This window comes from Gorilla gorilla, chromosome 1, assembly GCF_029281585.2.
Source record: "Gorilla gorilla gorilla isolate KB3781 chromosome 1, NHGRI_mGorGor1-v2.1_pri, whole genome shotgun sequence".
Lineage (NCBI taxonomy): Eukaryota > Metazoa > Chordata > Mammalia > Primates > Hominidae > Gorilla > Gorilla gorilla.
The window spans coordinates 130,888,914-130,913,038 of NC_073224.2; the positions used below are offsets into that span (position 1 = coordinate 130,888,914).

Consider the following 24,125-nt stretch of genomic DNA (forward strand, 5'->3'; position numbering starts at 1 on the left):
GCCAGAATGGTCTCGATCTCCTGACCTCATGATCCACCCACCTAGGCCTCCCAAAGTGCTGGGTTTACAGGCGTGAGCCACCGCGCCCAGCCTTCCTCCTGCATATTTTTAAATAGACTCATTCTGAGGAAATAAAGGTCAGGTAAAAGAACACCATATTTTATTTTATTTTATTTTATTTTATTTATTTTTTATTATTTTTCTGAGACGAAGTTTCACCTTTTTGCCCAGGCTAGAGTGCAATGGCGCAATCTCAGCTCACTGCAACCTCCACCTCTCAGGTTCAAGTGATTCTCCTGCCTCAGCCTCTCGAGTAGCTGGGATTACAGGCATGCGCCACCACGCCTGGCTAATTTTTTTGTATTTTTAGTAGAGACGGGGTTTCTCCATATTGGTCAGGCTGGTCTCGAACTCCCCACCTCAGGTGATCCACCCGTCTCAGCCTCCCAAAGTGCTGGGATTACAGGCGTGAGCCACCGCACCAGGCACCCGGCAAGAACACATTATTTTAAATATCTTTATTTTCTTAAGTGTTTATAATCTTGATTATTTAATTTTAGGGAAAAACGTCCTCAGGGAGAATAATATTTAAAAACCTTTGAAGCTCCTCAACCCCCTGCTGCCTGAAGGATTTCTGGTTTTCTCCTGTGTCTGTCTCTGGCCTCTGATCCATGGACCTCCCCCATTCAATTTTCACCCTGTCAACTGGTATACCTTACCTGGTTTCCACAGAGACTGAGGGTAAAGTGATGGAAGTATTTCAGCCCTTTGGAAGTGAAGCTTGGCCCTCCAGCAAGAGTGACAGTGTTTGCCAAAGCGGAGAAATTGTAGTTGAAAGTCCTGGTCGGAGTGTTGCGTGAGAAGGTGCAATCGTTGTAGCACAGAGAGTGGATCTGAGGGGGAGAGGGACGGGTCGGGCCAGCTGGTCAGGAAGGGCCTTGAGGGCCTGCAGCCAAGAGTAGCAGTTTTCTCCCCAGTCTGGTCCCGCCCAAATGGGGTCAAGAGGAGGAAGAAAGGATTGGGGTGGCTAGTAAAAGAAGTGAAACAGGCACTAGTGGGATTTATGTACATTTGCCATTCAATTATTAGCACATATATGATGGACAAACCTAAATCTGTTATTGTTCAGAAGGGAGTTTGGACAAATTCTATAGCCTTATAACCCTGTGCCTAGATTATAGAAGCCTCTCAAGACACGAGAGGACCCTTTTTACTTTCCAGCAGAAGACAATGAGGCACTAACCAGAAAAGGGTATCTGAGATGGGAGAAGAGAAACTTTTCTTGCTCCCTCCTCACCCCCTCACAGTGCAAAACTCACTGAACTCTGCTTCCTGTCTCTCAGGTTCTCTGTAGGAAACTGAACTCCGAAAGGGGCTTTTCTTCCCATAAACCCATTCATTGCTCTGTTTTAGGGTCACCATTCAGCGGCAGCCGCACACAACTGTCATTCCCTCCCACAGCAGCAGAGGGAGCTCCAGGGAAGGAAGGTTGTGGCAAAAGTCCAGGGTACTGGAAAGAAGTTGCCAGGAGTCTGTAGAATCGCTGCACTTATTGCACAGATGAACTAGGCAACGTTTGCAGAGTACATATTGATAGTGCTTTACAGATGTATGTGCATGTAGTTGTGATCAGTAAAATGCAAATTCATTTAAAAGCATCGATTAATATCTAAAAGCTTTTAGTCATAAGTACTTCTCAGATGCAGAAAGTACATGGGGGCAACAACACTGCTTATCCACTTTATTTATTTATTAGTTTTTTAATGTGCCTTTATTTTTATTTATTTTTTTAATTAGAGACAGGGTCTTGCTCTGTCACCCAGGCTGGAGTGCAGTGGCACAATCACGGCTCATTACAACCTTGAACCCTGGGGCTCAAGTGATCTTCCCACCTCAGCCCCCTAAAGTGTTGGGATTACAGATGTGAGCCACTGCACCCAGCTTTTTTCCACTTAGGAAAGGAATCCTTATACTTGTAAAGTTGAGAAGCCACTGGGATAGAAGACAGCAATGCCAGTTATCATATGTCCCAGCAATGGTTGGGTTTCTATCTTTCCAAAGAAGGGACAGATTTCCATAATAACAGGCTGGATTGAACGTTGCTGAATATAAGCCACAGGCCTCACCCCACTGTTCCTTCCCTTTAGGTCTCTGCACAGATGCCAAATAACCCTCTGGACCAGACAGTCACCAACCTCTCTTACCTGCCAACTAAAGAGGAGACTTGTCAGTGACTGAGTCCTGGACCCTGGAAATTAAGCCCTGCTAACCCTCCACAGTCACAGCCTGGATGGGTGTCCTCCAGGACTCCAACCTAGGAGTATGCTAGGGGGAGCGCTCGGGTATCAGCCTCTCAAGAACCCTACCCAGGACCCAGCATCTTCTGAGGTCATCCAAGCAGAGGGTCAGGTTTAGGATGCATGCCAGACTGCAGGTACCTTGTTGTTCTTGGTCTCTGGACCACAGGGCACACAGGCCTGGACACCATAAGGCTGGTGGGCTTTCAGAATTGTGTTAGGGGGGCAGGAGTGGCAGGTTCCTGAATCTCGGTCAATATAGTAACCAGCAGGACAAGAGGTGCAGGAGGAGCCCACATCAGAGGCTTCTAGGGCACAGGGACGGCAGTAGGAGGCCACGCCATTCATAACATTGGTGACATTGATGGAGTAGATCTTGGCAACGTCATTGGTGTACTTCCTGCTCTGGAGACAAGGAAACAAGAGGGGAGAGGGGAGAGGCCTGAGACAGCAGCAACAATTGAGGCCTCTAGAAAGAGCAAGGTACTTAATCTTCTATCCTGTGATACTCAAGAAGAATCTTAGAAGCATCTGACTCTTTTTACTCACCAGTAGCTCTTCATGTGCATTTGATGTCATTTTAAAATGAGACTGAACCATTTATAGGACATATAAAAATATTAAGTACCATGGGGAAAATAATATATACAGTTTTATGAAAAAAGCAAGTCTTTTCCTTATAAAAGAGAAAAAAATGTATTTGTGCAGAAACAAACAGTGTATAAGAGATTGTCCAGATGTTAACTGGTTTATCTCTGAGTAGTAGGATTATGGCTGATTTTATTTCTTATTTTTGTTTATTTTTATTTTCTGTGTCTTCTGCAATGAGCCTGTATTCCTTTGAGTTAAGAAAATAAAACCAGAGTTGTTATTATTAAAAACAACAACAAGTCTGGTAACACATGTATCAGGGCAGGGACTACAAGGAGGGCCAACTTATTTCTTATCGTGTCATCTTTCCAGGAAGTCAGCTGGACAAGACTAGGTGGTCCTCAGAGGGCTGGGTTAGGCAATTTTCTGCTTGACCCCCTAAGATCCTTCTAACCCTTGGATTCTGAACTTCACACTCATACTTAAGCTAATGCTAGGAATCCTCCTTGGGTTCAGAGGGTCTCTCCTGGGAGCTGGGGGTCTGAGGAAGGGGAGGAACTTACTGCCTCATGAAAAGTGGTCCTCTGGAAGGCCCAGGTGAAGCTCGTGGTAGTGTTCTCCTCAATGATGTAGGTATAGGACTGTTTGCCTTTGGAACCTTTCCACGTCTCCACAGGAGTGTTGGTCCTAGAATTCACACCCTGAACCCAGGACAGACAAGTGAAGCAGGTGCGATGGCCAGAGGGGAAGTGGGTGCCCATGTGGCTGCCATCCCAGGTGCCATCACCGTTGGTGAGACCCTTGTTAAACTGTGAAGTCCCTGCTGGTCAGTCTGGGCCTTTCCTCTGTGGAATCACTACAAGGGAGGTGTCAGTCACGTGGACACACCAATGGGGCAGATGGGGCTAACCCTCCCCTGGAGGCTCTCTAGCGGGCAAAGAAAGGAAAACGCACCACCATAAAGTAGAGCTCACAGTTCACAGAACAGAGGGTCTCAAAGACAAATGTGATTCTGGCCACCTCTTTATTCTCTGTGTCTGCCATCACCGACTGTGGAGGTCTGTAGGGGCAGAAATTAAAAGTCAGTTCTAAAGGCCAGGCAGTGCTTATTGAAGAGCCCAGACAACAGCAGAGCATCTGCTGGGGGACAGGGTTAGGTTCTGAGTATGATGGAGAGTGTGTGGACTAAATCCAATTCTGCCCTCCTAGCTATGTGACCTTGACCTAGACAAACCACGGTTTCCTCATCTGTAAAATGGAGGTGATGAAATATCTTTCTTACCTACCTCCCATCATCGGGGGAGACCTGAAGGCATGACAGATGTGGCGGTCCTTTATAAAATGCTGTATCACCTCACTAGCAGAATATGGTCCACAGACCAGCAACATGGCCATCTCCCAGAGTTTATTAGAACTGCAGAACCTCAGGCTCCTCCCAGGCCCAGTGAATCAGAATCTGCATGTTAATACGATTCCCAGGCGATTCGTGTGCACATTTAAGTTTGAGAAGCACATCTATCATAAGACTGTAAATTGTTGACATTTACTCAGCAGCTGTCTCTCCAGCACTGGGGAGCTTTGCCGGGGTTAAAGGAGCAGAATTTGTGATCCAGCAAAGTCCTCTGTTTGGTCCTACTTTTGGGAAAGAGAGAGCCATGCCCAAGCGGGCTGGGGTAGTAGTGGGGATGGGGGATGAGGCAACACTTTACTATGATGATCAGATTTGCAAATTGGAAAGTACTTTTTGAATGTTATTCCAAAAAAAGCCTAAAAAGTTTGCTCGCCTTGCAAACACAGGCTTCATCTGGCTAGCTCTGAGTAATGTGTGTTAAGGGAAGGCAAACTGAGCACCATCCCGGGGATGGGAAGCAGGGACCTCGAAGAAGGAAATGAAGGTGTCAGACTGGCACTAGGGAAGCATATTCAGTGGCTGCTTCTTATCTTTAGAGCACATATGGGCAGAAGAGTTCACTTTGGCCTTGGAAATTCATTCACGGCTTTCCTTTTGGCTTTAGCCGTTTGCCTGAATTCTGAGGACCTCCAGTTCTCAGCTTATCTCTATGCAGCTGTGTTAACCAGCGGGCTGGAAAAGCCATCTGAACCTCAGTTAGTCTTAAATCACACACTGTTTTTATGGATGAGGGGCCCGAAGCCTGAACAAGTGAAGTGATTTTTCCTAAGGTCGCACGGCCAGTAAGCGGCAAAGCACAAGTGCCCTGTCTTCCAGTCCGGTGTTCCTTCCACCACACCACACTGCCAGGAGGTGTGTGTGTGTGTGCGTGTTTATTTGTTTGTTTAGTGGGAAACAAATTTCTTGTTGCCCTAGGTCTTCCTGGGATATGGGGACAAATACAATAAGAATAATCCTTCCCAATCTTCCTGCCCCAAATAAAGATGAACTGTCTATGGGCATTTCTGACCCCATTATTTTTTATTTTTATTTTTTTTCTAATCTTAAGTGATGCTGTGAGGAGGAAGAATTTGAATAGCATGTGACTAATGGCTGGGAGAAGCTATACGGGATGAGAGAGCAGTCGGTAAATCAACATGGACAGCAACTTGAAAAACGTGATAGCATTGGGTTACCTTGGTCAAACTGTACCCTCTGTTCTCAACTGACATTTGAAATGAAATGAAACACAACCCCGGAAGCCCTCTCTTCTACAATATTCCAAAATATGTGGGATTCGGATATGGCCAAGCTGGCCTGGACTCCCCTGGGCTTTGGATTCCTCACCTAAATCCTGGCACAACCAGAGTGAGAATCATGAAGTCATTGTCTGAGGCTCCAGCAGCTGTGTAAATGTGATCACCAGCCACCTCCCAGCCTGAAAAGGGAAGAGGAGAGTTAATGCCTTGTGCTCTTGGGTGCAAGGCAAATGTGCACCCAGGTGACACTCTGGAAGGGAGGTTTGACACCATCTTTTGAGGCGCCCAGAACCACCACTGAACATGAACCGTGTTACTTATCCTGCCACTTTGGTCAAAAACCCTGAAGCTCTCAGAGCAAGACCTTTGAAGGGCACGCTCATGTTTCTAGCTCTGTTCCTTCCTCTAAAGCTGTCTTGGCAGAACATATGTCCATGAGGAGTGGAACTTTCAAGGGAATGCATGACATGGTTAGCTTATTTTTCTCAGACATCACTATTATGAAGAAATGTGAAGTTGGAAGAACTGAGGGTGTGCAGGGAGCTGACAGCTCATGGCACAGGGAGAGGCAATTACCTGTCATGCCCTTGTACTCGAAGTTGATCCCACTGAGAACGGTCGTTTCCATGTTTGTGGGCAGCGTGTTCCACCATTTGTATTCAAATCCCACAGCAGGTTCAGTCCCCGCAGGGCAGCGGGTACAATCTGGGGAACCACAAACAAGATCCGTGCATTCAGCGGGAAGGCTGCAGTCACTCTGACTGGAGCTGCTGCCACACAGACAAGTTGCAACAGTAGCGGGCAGCCCAGAAGCCTGGCTGCTGAGTACTGCTGCAGGAAGTTGTATCAAGTTGACTCAAAAACATTCTGACAATGTATTTAACTAACTCAAGATGTAAACACTGAGCCTTCATTCCAATATGCCAACCATCCTATTTGCCCACCCCAATTTCCATTTCAAAACTTAAATGTACCTTCTAGTCTGATACATGTAGTTCATATTATTGTCATATTATCATTAAATGCATTCATTTTAACAGGTACTCAAATCCCCCCAAGGCAGCATGGCTTATAGGTTTTGGTTGTGTGGAGTTGGTCATCCCAGCCCCGTAAGCCTAGTCAGCATCTCTGCCATATGCTGGAAGCCCTGCTTTGAGGATTGGGCACCTTCAGTCCTGAGTCATATTTGCAGCTGGAGCAAGGAGGAAGGAAGGCAGCCTCAAATATGACTCTGACCTGCAGACGAGGCCAGCCCTGACCTCTCTTCTCCTGAATTTAGTCCTCAGAGGTGGCCTGGTCCTTATTCCTTACTGCCTCCCTTGGAAGGGCAGAGTCTGCATTCAGCTGGCCACTGTTAGTGCCCACACAGCCCACCCACACAGTCGATGTGCTGCAGAGAGTGGGGTGGTGAGGAGGTTACCTGAGCCATTGGAGTAGGAACCGTATGGGCAGGGCTGGCAGGTGCTGTTGTTGGTTTTGAAGAAGCCTGGGTTGCAAGGTGGGCAGTGGGTCTTCACACCAGAGGCAGGCAGCTTCACTGCCCCTTCAAGGTCCTCGCTACAGATTTTCGGCTTGGCCCATTTGTACATGAGCTGTGTCTGCAGAAATGGATTAAACACAACTCAGCCTGTGTGAGATTTAGGACATCTTTGGGACTCTACCTTGAGGATAGGGGCTGGGGCAGAGATCCAGATTCTGGGCCAGGTAAGAGCTCCTCTGGGGTGGGGAACTTTGTGTTGCTCACGGATGTATCCCAAGCACCTAGCCCAGTGCCTGACTCATGGTTGTGTTCAATCACTATCTGCCAAATGAATGTTGCCTGGGTGACAAGGAATAGCTCTAATGAAGACTTTATGACAGAGAATGTGGGACCAGTTGTCTTAGAGAAAGCTCCGATTCCACTGTAGAATCTTATTGCTACCAAGGTCACAGGAAAAGCAGCTGGTGAAAATCCCAGAACACAGAAAGGCACAAGGGTGGAGGTGGCTCAGATGCCCCCCGGGGACTGAGGGGGTGGCTGAGATGTCCCCACTTATTTTTTGAGTGGTACATTCTTTGCTCTTTTATTTATTGGGTAAATCCTAATGCATCTATGTGCCAGACCTGGTGTCTCAGAGATGAATGAAACATGGCCCCTGCATTGGGTACAGAAGCAGAGATGACCCGCAGGAGACCCCGGCTGAGTCAGGGGTGAAGGTGGGCAGCTCCATTCTTCCCATGTGGCCCTCAGATAGAGTCACAGACAAAAACGTGCCCTTATAGGTTGAACTGAGGGGTTGATGAACATGATCTGTGCAGATACCATACATATGAAAAGAAGGATGAATAAGGCCTCTGTCCATATTTTTCAAGATAAGAAACAAGTCCTTAAGGAGGGACACAGACTGCCTTAACTGATGGGGAGCCCTGGGCTCCTCCTTCCCCTGCTCAGCTCGGCCCTCTTCCCTACGGAGGGCTGCGACAGCCAGAGCCCCAGGCTTGAACCTTACCTGCCTCCTGTGAGTCTCAGGGAGAGGAGGGTCCTAGGAGCTGGCAAACTGTCTCGGGCCAGCTCTTGGAGCAGCACATTCACTGACCCCAATGGATGGGCCATCCTGGTCCCTGAGAAACAACTGAGGCACAGCCAAGGTCAGAAATGTAATCATAGGAGCCAGCTCGAGGTGTGTCCCTTGATTTTAAAATACTGTTCAGAAGACAAACTCAATCACCAGACTGAGCAGAACCAGTGCGGGAATGAGGCACAAAGCAGAAGTCTGCAAGGAACAGCTGGGGAATGCATGTTCGTGCACCCTCCTGAAAGCACACGCTTCAGTGCTCCTCCTCTGAGCTGGGGCCTTGGCTGTGCTGCAAGGCGGGAACACAGGCTGTGGTCTGACCCAGCATCTAAAGGCCCCGGCAGTGGTCAGGCCAAGGCAGACACCAGGGCTTGCAGGCAGCAAACACAGTACTGACCCAGAAGGCCTTGGCGTGAGCCCAGGGAGGGAAGAGAATGGGGCAGAAGGGAGGAAAGACAGCCACATTCAGTCACATGTTATGAACAGGAGGGAGAAGAGCAGCAGGATTAATTGTCTGCCTTTTATTAGTGAGTCGGCTGAGACCAAGAAAATGAAAATAAATGTTCACAAGGTCATACAGAATACCAGACACCACAGAACTGAGTCTAAGGTGCAACTGACAAGACACAGCCATTCTCTCTTGGCTGCTGGGGAAGGGGATGATGCCCCAAATACGTGGGGGAGGTGGTGTTGGTAAGAGACGACTGTGCAAAATATTCATTGTTAAGGACCAGACTTTAACCCATGCTTAGTTAGGAAAGGGAGAATTCAGTCAGCCGCCCAGCCAGCAAATGTTTATGCTCCCTAAGAGCCAAGCATCATGCTTAGTGCTGAGTGCAGAATGCCCAACTCCTAGTTCTATCCCCTTGAGAATCTCTAGCTTAGGGATACAGACAGCTCAGCCAGATCCTTCTCCGTGCACCCTCAAGCTCTTCCCTGCTCACTTACACTGTTTCTCCACCCACCCGGCCCAGCTGCTGCCTCCTCTCCTGCTGTGTCTGCTGCCTGGAAAGCTCCACGGCTCCTCCCTCATCTCCTTCAGGTCTCTGCTCAAATGTCACCTCCTCTGAGAAGACATCCCTACCCTTCTAAAATAGTGGCACCACCCTCCTTCATTCTCTGTCTCCTAATCCTGGTTTATTTTTTTCCTTCCTACCACTTACTACCATTTGCTATATTATATACCCATTTGTTGTCTATTATCTCTCTCTCCACTCCCTCCCCAACAAGAGTTAAGCTCCATAAGGGCTAGATGTTCCCTCAGTTTTGTTAAGTGATGCATGCCTAGCACCTAGCACCGTGCCTGGCACAGAGTCGCTCCTCGATAAATATTTGTTGACTGTTGAACAAATGGCCTCCTCTGAGAGGCTTTCTCTGCTGCCCCCACCCCAAGTCCTGGTCGCTCCTCTTCTGGGCTCCCCCAGTTCCCTGCACATCCCTCTGGTTGCCTTGACTGGGCCCGTTTTTCTCCTCTCTCCAGCCTCTCATACAGGACTGTGAGCTCCCTCGGGGCAGGAGCTTGTTTCAGTCGTCTCTGACTCCCCAGCCTATAGTGCCAGGCCTGACACATCAGTCAGCCTCAAAAAGTGCTTGTTGACTCAGTGACAGTGTAGACTAGGAGGGAAAGTTCTTTTCTGAAGCAGAAAGCCTGGAGGAAAGAGAAGCAGCAGAAACGGAACAAGTCAGACCATAGGCAGGAATCCATTCCTGGTGCCAGCCCACAAAAGCAGTGCCGAGGGGGTGAGCCTGAAGACCCCGGGAGGACATTGTGTACGGACAGGCAGGCTCTGCCCGGAGTGGCTCAGCAAATAGAAGAAACCAAGCAAGAGAGAATGAAGTGGGTTTTTGAAACAGAACATATGTGCATAAACAGTGAAACAGACGCCGCAAAAACAGTTTCTGACCAGAAAATGAATGAAGAGGTCTCGTTTTGCCCCCCAGCCCACCTAGCCCTAGGGTCACCTCAAAGGTCTGTGGGGTTTTAACTAGTGCCAATGTCATTGACTGCTGAAGCTCCAAATGGTGGCAAACCTCAGGGAGTGGGAGACAGTCCATCTGGGGCTAAGGGGCTCCAAGACTGTACTACCCACCTCTCCGTTGGCATCGCAGGCCGTGTGTGTGTAGAAATAATCTTTGTCTGTGCAAGCTGGGCGCACGTTACAGGAAGAAGATCCTTTCTCTAAATTGCCAAAGCAAGAAGAAATATTTGGAGTTACATAAGAAAGCTGAGCTCCCGGCCTCTTCATGGCCCTGTGACTCCCAAGTCCCTGGGTGCATTGCCACACATATATTGCCGGAAGTAGAAAATCCTGCACACTCACCCTTCCCCTTGTCTCAATAGTGTCATTTCCAGTTCCCCAACCCTGCTCAGGCTTCCCTTTGCACCTGTTCCAGGTGCTGATGAGGAACCACTGTTTGCCACTCCCCGTCCCCCGCCCCATGGGGCAAGGGAGGGAGAAGTGGCCTGGCCAAAGGACCAGCAAGGAGGGTAGACGGAAACAGCTTCTTGCAGGTTAACCACCGCCAACCTAAGTTCCCTGAAACCTGGGGAGGTTCAGAGAGTTCACCATCTTCCAGATGCCTTAGTGTCTTGACTCTGGGTGTGGTTTTTCTACTCCTGAAGTGTTGAAGTAAAACATGATTTTGCTTTCATACTCATTCCAAGCCTTTCTATGAATGTTCTAATATATGCCTAGAATGAAGGCCTTCCACCTTGGAAATTTCCTTTTCTTCACGCAATCATTCTACACAAACCAGGTTTGTAATTTCCTTGGACTCCACCTAACACATAAGGTTCTTCCCACTTCCCTCAACCCAAGCATCCCAACACTATCTTTATTATTATTATTATTGAGATGGAGTTTCACTCTTGTTGCCCAGGCTGGAGTGCAATGTCACGATCTTGGCTCACTGCAAACTCCGCCTCCCAGGTTCAAGTGATTCTCCTGCCTCAGCTTCTTGAGTAGCTGGAATTACAGGCATGAGTCACCATGCCTGGCTAATTTTGTATTTTTAGTAGAGACGGGGTTTCTCCATGTTGGTCAGGCTGGTCTCAAACTCCTGACTTCAGGTGATCTGCCCTCCTCGGCCTCCCAAAGCGCTGGAATTACAGGGGTGAGCCACCGTGCCCGGCCTCTTTATTATTATTTTATTATTGTTATTTTTTACAGACAGAGTCTTGTTCTGTTGCTGAGGCTGGACTGCAGTGGTACAGTCTTAACTCACTGCAGCCTGGAACTCCTGGGCTCAAGCGATCCTCCCGCCTCCCGCACCAGCCCAACACTATCTTTAACTCTTGATTTATATCTAATGAAAAATGTTAACTGCTGGGCATGGTGGCTCATGCCTGTAATCCCAGCACTTTAGGATCTCTTGAGCCCAGGAGTTCAAGACCAGCCTGGGCAACATGGCAAACCCTGTCTCTACAAAAAATACAAAAATTAGCCGGGCATGGTGGTGCAGGCCTATAGTCCCAGCTACTTGATGTTGAGGCAGGAGAATCACTTGAGTCCAGGAGGTTGAGGCTGCAGAGAGCCATGATCATGCCATTGCATTCTAGCCTGGGCAATGGAGAGAGACTCTGTTAGAAAGGAAGGAAGGAAGGAAGGAGGGAAGGATGGAAAGAAGGAAGGAAGGACAGAGGGAGGGAGGGAAGGAAGGAAGGAAGGAAGGAAGGAAGGAAGAAAGGAAAGAAGGAAGGAAGGAAGGAAAAGAAAGAAAGAAGAAAAACGTGAACTATCAGTTTTCTTCTGCTCTCTGCATGTTCTCCTCCTGTCGATGTTAGCTCTGCTTTAACCCTGTGAACTTCTGGATAGTGAGAACTACTTCTATGAATTCATTTTTTAATTTTTATTTTTTTTCATTATTTCATCATAGGGTTTGTTTTCTTTTCTCTCTCTTTTTTTTTTTTTTTTTTTTTTTTTTGGTAGAGACAGAGTCTCACTATGTTGCCCAAGCTGGTCTTGAGCTCTTGGTTTCAGGCAATCCTCCCACCTCAGCCTCCCACCCAAAGTGCTGGGATTACAGGCATGAGCCATTGTGCTTGACTCTCTCTTTAAAGCAGTGGGTTTAACTTTTTTTGATTTTAAAAACTCTTTTGAAAATTTGAAAAAAAGAGATGTTTCTCTCTACCTAGAAAAGTATGCGTAATTCATAAAAATAAAATTTTTTTGAAAGTTTTCTAGGGAATTTACTTCCTCCAGAATAAAAACAACTGCTTTATGAGGTGCACATTACAATACTGTTACTACTGCCACCACTACTTCGAATATGACTACTGTGTCACCTGCAGATAAGCACTGAATAATGGTAAGACCTTCTCTCTCTTTATATTACCTGGCAGGCAGTATGGTGTAGTGGAATGAGATTTTTTTTTTTTTTTGAGATGGAGTCTTGCTCTGTTGCCCAGGCTGGAGTGCAGTGGCACAATCTCGGCTCACTGCAAGCTCCGCCTCCCGGGTTCACGCCATTCTCCTGCCTCAGCCTTCCAAGTAGCTGGGACTACAGGCGCCCGCCACCACGCCTGGCTAATTTTTTGTATTTTTAGTAGAGACAGGGTTTCACCGTGTTAGCCAGGATGGTCTCGATCTCCTGACCTCGTGATCTGCCTGCCTTGGCCTCCCAAAGTGCTGGGATTACAGGTGTGAGCCACCGCTCCCGGCCTGGAATGAGATTTTAAGCTAGAAGGATATGGGTTTGGATCCTGCTTCATCATTTAGCAGCTGTGTCACTTTAGGCAAGTTACTTAACCTCTCTGAGCCTCAGCCTTCTCATCTGTAGAACAGGAATAATAATATATACCTTGCTGGAGCCAGTACCTACCTGGCACATTGTAAGTAGATACTCACTAGATAGCAGTAACTATTATTACCTGCATGTTTGGGAATTATTATTATTATTATTATCTTTTGAGACAGAGTCTCGCTCTGTTGCCCAGGTTGGAGTGCAGTGGTGCCACCTCAGCTCACTGCAACCTCCGCCTCTCGGGTTCAAGTGATTCTCCTGCCTCAGCCTCCTGAGTAGCTGGGATTACAGGTGTGCACCGCCACATCCAGCTAATTTTTGTATTTTTAGTAGAGATGGGATTTCACCATGTTGGTCAGCCTGGTTTCGAACTCCTGACCTCGTGATCTGCCTGCCTTGGCGTCCCAAAGTGCTAGGATTATGGGTGTGAGCCACCATGCCCAGCCGGGAATTATTTTTATTTGGGAGTAGTCACAGGAGAGTGAATAAGGATTAAAGGTCTCTTTCCCTCCCTTTCAGTTAAGGGCTTATTTCTCAACTGATTCCTTCTTTTTCTCCAGGCACCACATGGGTTCGTAGATCAGATAATCTCCTAATTGCAGTCTTGTTGGCCTGAGCTGGAAAGTTCCCTCAACCGCACATCTCCATACCTCTTCCGTCTCTGTCTTATTAAGCTGGACAGGAGGGAACTACTGGCTGAGAACCAGTTGGGGTCTTCTCAGCTCGTTTACTTGGTTACCAAGCAGGAGGCCCAATTCAGCACAGAGGGACCCATGGACTCCTGCTTTTGACTGACTTGGCCAGGAAAAATGTGGGGAGAGAGGCTGAAAACGTGGGAAGGCGCCAATTCTTAGGTCTAGCAAAGTACAACTTATGTGTTAGAAAATGCATTCTACACCAAGACCTTTCTCTGCTTGTCAAATATTTGCCCAATCTGACATCCTAGCTCTGGGTTTTAGCAAAAATGGCTCAGCTGTTTACACACTGATCCCTGTTAAGGTGGTTTTAATAAATGATTAACCAAAATGCTGAGACCAACCTCCTTTCCCAGCTTGGGTTTCATCAAAGTGTTTAAGTTGGATGCTAGTCAAGTTTGGAAGATGGGCCTCTGTGTTTGGTTGAGGGAGTGAAAAGTGACTTAAGTAGGATTGGCCCTGGGCAAAACTGTAAGAAGATAAAGTTTATCTCAGGGGCTCCAACTCCTCTTTCTGCACCTGCCTCCTCCTTTCAATATCCCCCCACCATGCCCCCCACCTCCAGGAGTACAATGTTCTCACTGGGATCTGTTTTATCAAAGTAAAACATTTCTCCTGAGGGTTTCAGTACTGAATGGACACAGGCCCAGGTCAGACAGCAGCTCATGCTTTTGTGAAGCTCCTCAGTGTCGCTGAGCTTCTCTTTCTTCCTCGGTAAATGCAGAAATAACTCCCTCACTATGCTATAGGTAATAAATGAGATCATGTTTTGTCAATTGGAGAGTACTATACACGTGACTTATGAGTGTTACCTGTACCAGGAGTATTTTCTTTTCTTTTCTTTTTTTTAGAGACAGGGCCTCACTCTGTCACCCAGGCTGGAGTTCAGTGGCGCAATCAGCTCACTACAGCCTCTACCTCCCAGGCTCAGGTGATCCTCCCACCTCAGCCTTCTGAGTAGCTGGGACTACAGGTGCATGCCACCACACCTGGCTAATTTTTTTATTTTTGTAGAGACAGGAGTCTTGTTCTATTACCCAGACTGGTCTCAAACTCCCGGCCTCAAGCACTCCTCCTGCCTCGGCCTCCCAAAGTATTAGGATTACAGGTGTGAGCCATAGTGCTGGCCTGAGTATTTTCATATTAAAAAAGGAGTGTTGGGACAGGGCTTAAGGTAAATGAATTAATAAAATTACTGCTTACTATATGCCAGGCCCCTTTCTAAATCCTTTACCTGTATTAACCTATCCTCACAATAACACTATGAGGCAGATATAATTATTGTCATTCCCATTTTTTTTTTAAAAGAGATGGGGTCCTGTTCTGATGCCCAGGCTGGAGTGCAATGGAGCAATCATGGCTCACTCAGCTTCTAACTCCTGGGCTTGAACGATCCTCCTGCGTCAGCCTCCCCAGTAGCTGAGACTACAAGCAATAGCCACTGTGCCCAGCTGTCCTTCCCATTTTATAGACAAAGAAACGGAGGCACAGATAAGTAATTTGCCCAAGGTGGCACTGCTACTAATTGGTGGAGCAGGGATTTGAGCCCTAGTAATTTAGTTCTGGAGTCCATGCTCTTTAACTTCATGCTATTCTGTTTAGGAAATGGATCACTAATATGAAACATAACACAAAGAAATTAAACCTAATGATCAAATTTTAGGGACCAGTGAGAAAGATGCTTTTAGTCAGGCTTTTGTCCTTCACAATGCTCCTGTGAGTTCTCCAATCTCCACCCACATTAATTCCACCTTAGTTTAGGTCCTGGACATCAGCAATGATGCCAGCTGCAACATTTCCCTACCACAGCCTCTGCCTCCAGCATTCCCTCCCTCCTCTGCATGGCAGCCAGAGTGGTCTTTCAAAAGCACTGGCTGAAATCCTTCATTTAAAATTCTTTTTTTTTTTGAGATGGAGTTTCCCTCTTGTCACCCAGGCTAGAGTGCAATGGTGTGATCTCGGCTCACTGCAACCTGTGCCTCCTAGGTTCAAGCAATTCTCTTGCCTCAGCCTCCCAAGTTGCTGGGATTACAGGCGTGTGCCACCACACCCAGCTAATTTTTGTATTTCTAGTAGAGACAGGGTTTCACCAGGTTGGTCAGGCTGGTCTCCAACTCCTGACCTCAGGTGATCCACCTGCCTCAGCCTCCCAAAGTGCTGGGATTACAGGCATGAGCCGTGCCTGGCCTCTTAAAATTCTTTAATGACCTCCACTGCTGATAGGATCAAATCCCAATTTTTTGCCCCTACAGTAGCACAGAAGGACTGCTCCATAATCTGTTTCCTGCCTGCTTCTCAGCCTTAGATGCAACTTCTCGCCACCTAATCTCCAGCCAAGCTGAATTATTTGCAGTTTCCTGAGCTTTCTGGCCTTTGCTCACACTTCTTTTTTTTTTTTTTTTTTGGAGACGGAGTCTCACTCTGTCACCCAGGCTGGAGTGCAGTGGCATGATCTCGGCTCACTGCAATCTGCAACCTCCGCCTCCCGGGTTCAAGCAATTCTCCTGCCTCAGCCTCCCGAGTAGCTGGGACTAAAGGCATGCGCCACCATGCCCGGCCAATTTTTTGTATTTTTAGTAGAGATGGGGTTTCACCATGTTGCCCAGGCTGGTCTCAAACTCCTGAGCTCAGGCAATCCACCTGCCCTGGCCTCCCAAAGTGGTAGGATTACAGGTGTGAGCCACTGCGCCTGGCCCTTTGCTCACACTTCTATCCCAAACATCCTGCCCCCACCAAATCACTAATTAACCTTTCATCTTTCCAGATCTTAGCGAGTGAAACTTTTCCTTCTTTTCTAGAGAGGACTAACCATTTTCCTTTTTTGCCTCCACTACATTCTTTTTTTTTTTTTTTTTGAGACAGTCTTATTCTGTCACCCAGATTGGAATGCAGTGGCATGATCTTGGTTCACTGCAGCCTCCACCTCCCGGGTTCAAGTGATTCTTCTGCCTCAGCCTCCCAAGTAGCTGGGATTACAGGCGTGCGCCACCATACCCAGCTAATTTTTGTATTTCTAGTAGAGTTGGGGTTTCACCATATTGGCCAGGCTGGTCTTGAACTCCTGACCTCAGGTGATCCACCCACCTCGGCCTCCCAAAGTGCTGGGATTACAGGCGTGAGCCGCCACACCCGGCCCACCTCCACTGCATTCTACACCCAGCGCTCCTATCCCAACACCATGGAGAGTTACTGCACTTAGGTGTTTATATAACCACATTTCCTTTTCAACATAAGCTGGAGGTCAGGCACCAGCTCTAACCCTAGCACCAAGCTAGTCCTTGGCAACTGGCAGGTACTCAGAATATATTTGTAAATGCATGGACCTTCTGTCACTCCCTGCATACAGTCTATCATAGGCTATCATCAGAGTCTCGCTGCATTTTCCCAGTCTCTCACTGACCCTGTATTCTGGACGAGTCAAGTCTCAAAGAAATATGACTCTCTTTGTACCCCAAGCTGGTGAGGTTGTCAACAAGTTGACCATGTTCCTCATAGTAAAAACTCACTGGCCAGGTGCAGTGGCTCACGCCTGTAATCCCAACACTTTGGGAGGCCAAGGCGGGTGGATCAACTGAGGTCAGGAGTTCAAGACCAGCCTGGCTGAGATGGTGAAACCCCGTCTCTACTAAAAATACAAAAATTTAGGCAGGCATAGTGGTGGGCACCTGTAATCCTAGTTACTCGGGAGGCTGAGGCAGGAGAATCACTTGAACTGGGGAGGCAGAGATTGCAGTGAGCCGAGATTGCGCCATTGCACTCCAGCCTGGGCAACAAGAGGGAAACTCTATCTCAAAAAAAAAAAAAAAAAAGAAAAAAGAAAAAACTCACTTCTCAGTCAATGGGGCACATTGAGAAATCAGTGGCAGAAGGAAAATAGATTCCAAGAATTCAGACTCCCAACCTAATGCTTTTATAACAGCACTCTGGATAAAAATCAGCTTACACAGAGTTGATCAAAACACTTCTATGAGAAGTTTTTCTAGAACCACCTTGCCATTCAAACCCTTGCCCAACTGCTGGACCATAAAGGGAGCCAGAGATTTAGGCTAACAAAGGTTGCTGTTGATAGAAGCAGAGTGGGGAAGATGAATAAAAAATGCAAGTGGAAAAACAGGAATCTAGACTTACAGATAAAAACTTCCCCCAAGATCTAAAGATTTCTGTTTTAGTTGAAAACTGCACTCATTTGGCAAGATCTGTGTAGGTAAATATGACTTTTGTTTTAGGAATAGTGTAGAAACAAGCAATTCACAAGGTCAGTGGCTGGTCTTGGCTGAGCAAACACATACTTTCACACCTGTGTGAAGTTTGGCATGTCTTTGTAGGGATATGTAGGTCTGTTTGAGAGAGGGCCTTGTGCTGGGTTTACATATAAACTGTGTAAAAAAGGAAAAGTAGAATAGTTGTGAGTGTTTCCGGGGAAAAGATGGGACTGTTTCTCTCTCCCTTCTTGTTTGTTTCAGAACCTGTCTTGGAGGTTGGCCCTCATACCAATGTCTGGACTGTCTGAGCAGAAAGCCATCTGCTGGCACTGCCCATCTCACATCAGAGCCTCGATACCCCCTGGAACTTCCTCAAATAACCACGTCCTATTTCTCAAATTGGAATGCTTTAGGAAGCTATCCTCAAACAATAAAAACAGGCTGCTTCCTGCTGTCCCCTTACTTTCCCTCAGAGCAGTGGTTTGCAAATTGTGTTCCAAGGAAACCTAGATTTCCCAGAATGCCTGATTTGACTTCAGTGAATGCTCTCAGGTTGATAAAAGATTGTAATTTGCATCTTTAGACCTTGTTATCAAAATCTTCTTGTTCATCAATATAGGCTCATGAAATTAACTTTGATAATAATTGTTATACGTTAAAATGTATAAATTTATACATTTTAAATCTACAGTATCTATTGTTTATGTTATAATCTTTTTTTTTTTTTTTTTGAGACTGAGTCTCGCTCTGTCACCCAGGCTGGAGTGCAGTGGCGCGATCTCTGCTCACTGCAACCTCCACCTTCCGGGTTCAAGTGATTCTCCAGCCTCAGCCTCCTGAGTAGCTGGGATTACAGGCACACGCCCCCACGCTGGGCTAATTTTTGTATTTTTAGTAGAGACGTGGTTTTGCCATGTTGGCCAGCCTGGTCTTGAACTCCTGACCTCAAGTGATCTGCCTGCCTCGGCCTCCCAAAGTGCTGGGATTACAGGCGTGAGCCACCACCCCTGGCCTATATTATAATCTTATATAATGTTTCATTTAAAATTTCACCACTGACTGGGTGTGGTGGCTCACACCTGTAACCCAGCACTTTGGGAGGCCGAGGTGGGCAGATCACCTGAGGTTGGGAGTTCGAGACCAGCCTGGCCAACATAGTGAAACCCCGTCGCTACTAAAAATACAAAATTAGCTGGGCATGGTGGTGCACGCCTGTAATCCCAGCTACTTGGGAGGCTGAGGCAGGAAAATTGCTTGAACCCGGGAGACAGAGGTTGTGGTGAGCCGAGATCACGCCACTGCATTCGAGCACTCCAGCTTGGGCAACAAGAGTGAAACTCCGTCTCAAAAAAAAATAAAAATAAAAATAAAAATTCACCACTTAAAAAAAATGACTGGACTGGGCACAGTGTCTCATGTCTGTAATCCCAGCACTTTGGAAGGCTGAGGCAGGAGGATCACTTTGAGGCCAGGAGTTCGAGACCGGCCTGGGCAACACAGTGAGACCGTGTTTCTACAACAGCAACAAAAAGATTGCAACCCAGGCCGGGCGCGGTGGCTCATGCCTGTAATCCCAGCACTTTGGGAGGCTGAGGCGGGCGGATCACGAGGTCAGGAGATCGAGACCATCCTGGCTAATACAGTGAAACCCTATCTCTACTAAAAATACAAAAAATTAGCCGGGCGCAGTGGCGGGCGCCTGTAGTCCCAACTACTCAGGAGCCTGAGGCAGAAGAATGGCATGAACCCGGGAGGCAGAGTTTGCAGTGAGCTGAGATCGCGCCACTGCACTCCAGCCTGGGCGACAGAGAAAGACTCTGTCTCAAAAAAAAAAAGGATTGCAACCCTTTCCTTAGCTTTCCTAATCCCTCTAGCTCTGAGCTGCTTTTTCTTTTTGCCATGACACCATGGCACTTTTTACCATCTCACATACTATATAATTTATTATATATGTATCATCTATTTCTTTTTGTTTATTGTCTCTCTTCCCCCCACCCCCGAATGTAAACCCCATAAAAACAGGGACCTTTGTCTGTTTTGTTCACTGACGTATTCCAAGCACATAGAATAGGGCCTGGTAGATATGAGAGGCTCAATATTTATTGAATGATTTTTTTTTTTTTTTTTTTTTTTTTAGAGGCAGGGTCTTACTCTGTCACCCAGGCTGTAGTGCAGTGGTGCGATCATGGCTCACTGAAGCTTCAACCTCCTAGGCCCATTTGATCTTCCCGGTTTGACCTCCCAAAGTGCTGAGATTATAGGCTCACAGCTTGAGAGGCTGAGGCAGGAGGATCACTTGAGCCCAGGAGTTCAAGACCAGCCTGGGCAACTAGCAAGACCCCTGTCTCTATAAAAATAAAAATAAAAATAAAAAATTAGTTGGGTGTGGTGGGGCATGCTGGTAGTCTTAGCTACTCAGGAGGCTGAGGCTGGAGGATTGCTTGGGACAGGGAGTTTGAGGCTGCAGTGAGCTATGATCGCACCATGGCACTTCAGCCTGGGTGATAAAGTGAGACCCTATCTCAAAAAAAAAAAAAAAATGACAAAGTGATTAATGGATATATGGATTGGCAAGGGTATTCCAGGATCCAGAAAGTAAGGGTTTAAGAATTACCATCCTCAGCTTGGCCAGAAGGATGGCTCTATTCCCTGGTATCTCCTTGTGTGTTTTGGTGGTACTCTCTATCCCCAAACTCTTCCCACCCTCAGAAACATCACCTGAGTATTTGTCAGGGTCACACTGGTGGCAAGAAGTTTCTCCTTTATTTGAATAAGAGTTGGCTGGGCAAAGTTTGCAGAAAGAGGAGCCCTGCTTGTCTGCATACGTGCCAGGTTTGCAGGGGAAGCATTCTGAAGTGTAGGCCACCCCTAGGGAGGAGGAAGAGCACAGAAAAGCAAGGATTCAGCCTGGAGACTGAGTCCCCAGGAGACTGCAAAGTCAACAGCCCAGGAAGTCAGTAACCCTGCTCTCAGTACCTGTTATGGCAATGTTTCTCACCAGCACAGGCTTGGGTACTTTGGTCCATACTGAGAAGGCTGTGGTTCTCCAATAGAGGACATTATTGCCTCGATTTAGCTCCACCTAAAAACCACAAACAGGAGCATTCATTCATCACAGAGAGAAATCTCGCTAATCTGTTGGTATAGCCTCTTGTTGGGATGACTTCTCTTACTAACTGCATGATAATGCTTCTTCTGACCCTCTTCCTCCTCTTCCTCAGCTCTGTCCTTCTTCCCAACTTAGCACAGCTCCTCTCTCTTTCTAAGCCTCCTCTTACAACCCTCCCACCGCTCCCTGGATCATATATACCATGAGCATCTCTTATGGTGAGACCAGTAAAGAGACCTGAGGGTCCTGACCACAGGGTGACTGGCACTCCCTCATTCTTCTGTGGTTTTGCAGGGGGACAGTCCCCCTCCCCAGAATACCCAGTCTTTTTTTTTTTTTTTTTTTTTTTGAGACAGAGTTTCGCTTTTGTTGCCCAGGCTGGAGTGCAATGGCTCGATCTCAACTCACCACAACCTCCGCCTCCTGGGTTCAAGCGAGTCTCCTGCCTCAGCCTCCTGAGTAGCTGGAATTACAAGCATGGGCCACCATGCCTGGCTAATTTTTTTGTATTTTTAGTAGAGATGGGGTTTCTCCATGTTGGTCAGGCTGGTCTCGAACTCCTGACCTCAGGTGATCCACCCGCCTCGACCTCCCAAAGTGCTGGGATTACAGGCGTGAGCCACCATGCCCGGCAGAAGACCCAGTCTTAAAGCTGGAAAGCTGCTGGTCTTTGGAGTGAAGCCACAGAAGCTACAAGTCAGCTAACACCCATATTCTGTCAATGCTAGAGGACAGTAACTACAGCATCTTCATCATATCACACTCCTGCCCTCCAGGGACATTGGGGTGGAGGCTCAGACTGGGAGGAAGCACTCTCTGAGGAAAGGCCCTGGGTCCCTTTTCTGGGATCTCTGGGAGAAGGCTGGTGTGATACTCACACTGTGGAATTCCCATCCTTTCTCTGTGGTCTTCATCCACCTGGAGTCATCTGCATTGGGCTGGCACTGGTCATTCTGAACCTGACATAAAAAGAGTTTGGGACCAGAGTCTCAGCTTTCTAAGGAAATGGATACCTTTCCCCACATTGCACCAGCCCTCCAGAGGGCCCTTCTTTATATGGGAAGAGTTGCCAATTTCCTTTAGGGATTGAGCTCAAAACACATGAGCCTCAAAGTAGGGCAGGAGTTAGTCACACACACAAAATGAGCGTTGACACCAAAGAAATAACTTGTAACTCAGATGTGCTGTTTTCATGTCTGAGCTGGATAAAACACTTAGAAATCTGCCAGACAATTCTTCCCCCAATAGTCCTTTCACTTTTGCCTTTTCTTCTTGCCTCCTGGGGCCTCAGCTCATTTTGCCCACAGCTCTCTCCAGAGGGAAAACAACAGTGATTCCCCCAAGCAGGGCTACACTCATGATGGATTCCTCAAACGGATCTGAACCCCAGAGAGGCTTTTTAGCTCCCACCCTCCACCTTGGCCAGGGGCTTACGAAAAACTCAAAGATGATGCTGGAGTCTGGATAGTAGTATTCGAAGTTAACGGTGCCAGATTGCTTCAGGTTGACGGCGTACATCAGTGTGGCTGTGCATTCGTCCATGTTGGAGGCGATGTAGTCGCCCCGGGGAACCCACTTGGACCTGTGAAGGAACAGGAACCAGGTTCACAGGCAGGAGCACAGCCCACCAGGCTTTGTGCCATGTGCAGGTCTCATGTTCTGCTGGGTCTTTGGGAATTTTCAGGCTTGTGATTCACAAACTGAAACTTGGACCTGAAAATGCTCAGTGAAGAAAGACAAAAGAAGCTCTCAGGTAGGTCAAGGACCTGGAGTACAGCTAAGAAGAGGAAGGCAGACAGGTGAGGAAGACAAGCAGGCATGCCTCCACATTGTGCACAGCTACCTGGGATACGGGTGGCAGGCGAAGTTGGGGAGGGATAACATTTTTTTTTTGAGGCAGAGTCTCGCTCTGTCTCCCAGGCTGGAGTGCAGTGGCGTGGCCTCGGCTCACCGCAACCTCTGCCTCCCGGGTTCAAGCAATTCTCCTGTCTCAGCCTCCCGAGTAGCTAGGATTACAGGCACGCACCACCACACCCAGCTAATTTCTGTATTTTTTTTTAGTAGAGACAGGTTTTCACCATGTTGGCCAGCCTGGTCTCGAACTCCTGACCTCAAGTGATCCACCCACCTCGGCCTCACAAAGGGCTGGGATTACAGGCATGAGCCACCGTGCCTAGTCAGGGAGGGATAACATTTATTGGTTGCTTACTACCTTCCAGGAATTGAACTACATGCTTTATATTCATGATTTATTTTCATCAATAAGAGGAAATGTTTTTTCTGTTTAAGAGATGATGAAACTGGGGCTTGGAGAGTGCCAAGCCCAGTATTACGAAGCAGCGAGTGGCAGGGCTGAAATCAGGTCTGCCAAACTCTAAAGCTGTCAAATAACTCAGTAGACACAGATATTCTTCAGAACTCAGACATCCACCCAGTCTAGTCTACCTGTTTTTCCAGAAATGTCTACTATAAGATGCTACATGTAAATGGTTTTTATGGAAACGAGGAGGGCTGGAGAACCCTGGAGACAGCCAACCTGGTCATGTCTGTTCTATCTCCTAAATACGTGTTCACTCTATCCACCCTGTCCACGGGCTCTCCCTACACTCACCACCACACCATCTATGAACCAGCCCCCAAACTTGTCTCCCTGAAGCCAGTCCCACATCCTCCAAGCTCTCTGCATGCTGCAGCCCAGCAGACAGATCCTCCAGAATAGACATCTGACCATGGCACTCCCTTGCTTCAAATTAAAACCCCTGGGACTGACTCCCTGTGGCCCTTAGGATAGGGTACAAATTCCTGATGCACTCTGTATACTTCAACTCTATGACATTTCTTTCAATTCCTCTGCCAAGCTTTCTCTTACCTCTGGGCCTCCTGACATCCTCTTCCCTCTTCGTGGCACGAACTTCCTCCTCTCTCTCTCAGTTTAACTCCTGCTGTGTCTTAAATGTCACTTAATCTAAAAAGTCTTCCTTGATTCTATCTGCTTCTGCTATGGGTGCCCTTAGCTCTCTTTGCTCCCCTTCTCATAGCCATAATCCCATGATATTTTATATATTTTTAGTATATTATGAAATATGTAAGACCTATACAATGGTGTAATGAACACTCACCGACCCATCACCCTGCTTAAGAAGTTCAACACAGCAGAAGCCTCTGCTTACCCTCCACTAACCTCATCCCTTTTCCTGGAACACACTGCCTTCCCCACTGCCAAGTGACTACTTTCCTGAATCTGGTGTTTAACATGCGCATGCGGTTCTCTACATGTATGTATC

General features: G+C 47.4%; 1 protein-coding gene across 6 annotated transcripts in view; it reads right to left on the bottom strand.

Annotated features, from left to right (window-relative positions):
• ELAPOR1 (endosome-lysosome associated apoptosis and autophagy regulator 1) overlaps positions 1 to 24,125 on the bottom strand; it is an 89,569-nt gene that overhangs the window by 8,611 nt on the left and 56,833 nt on the right. For all 6 annotated transcript variants that reach the window (XM_055353750.2, XM_055353753.2, XM_055353755.2 and 3 more), the window contains exons 5-16: positions 22,276 to 22,423; positions 21,720 to 21,800; positions 20,709 to 20,814; positions 20,451 to 20,600; positions 10,183 to 10,271; positions 6,958 to 7,135; positions 6,114 to 6,242; positions 5,626 to 5,716; positions 3,843 to 3,948; positions 3,452 to 3,589; positions 2,439 to 2,702; positions 720 to 893 (exon numbers count right to left, since the gene is read on the bottom strand). In XM_055353750.2, the coding sequence (XP_055209725.1) occupies positions 720 to 893; positions 2,439 to 2,702; positions 3,452 to 3,589; positions 3,843 to 3,948; positions 5,626 to 5,716; positions 6,114 to 6,242; positions 6,958 to 7,135; positions 10,183 to 10,271; positions 20,451 to 20,600; positions 20,709 to 20,814; positions 21,720 to 21,800; positions 22,276 to 22,423 (1,654 nt within the window). The remainder of the gene's footprint in view (positions 1 to 719; positions 894 to 2,438; positions 2,703 to 3,451; positions 3,590 to 3,842; positions 3,949 to 5,625; positions 5,717 to 6,113; positions 6,243 to 6,957; positions 7,136 to 10,182; positions 10,272 to 20,450; positions 20,601 to 20,708; positions 20,815 to 21,719; positions 21,801 to 22,275; positions 22,424 to 24,125) is intronic.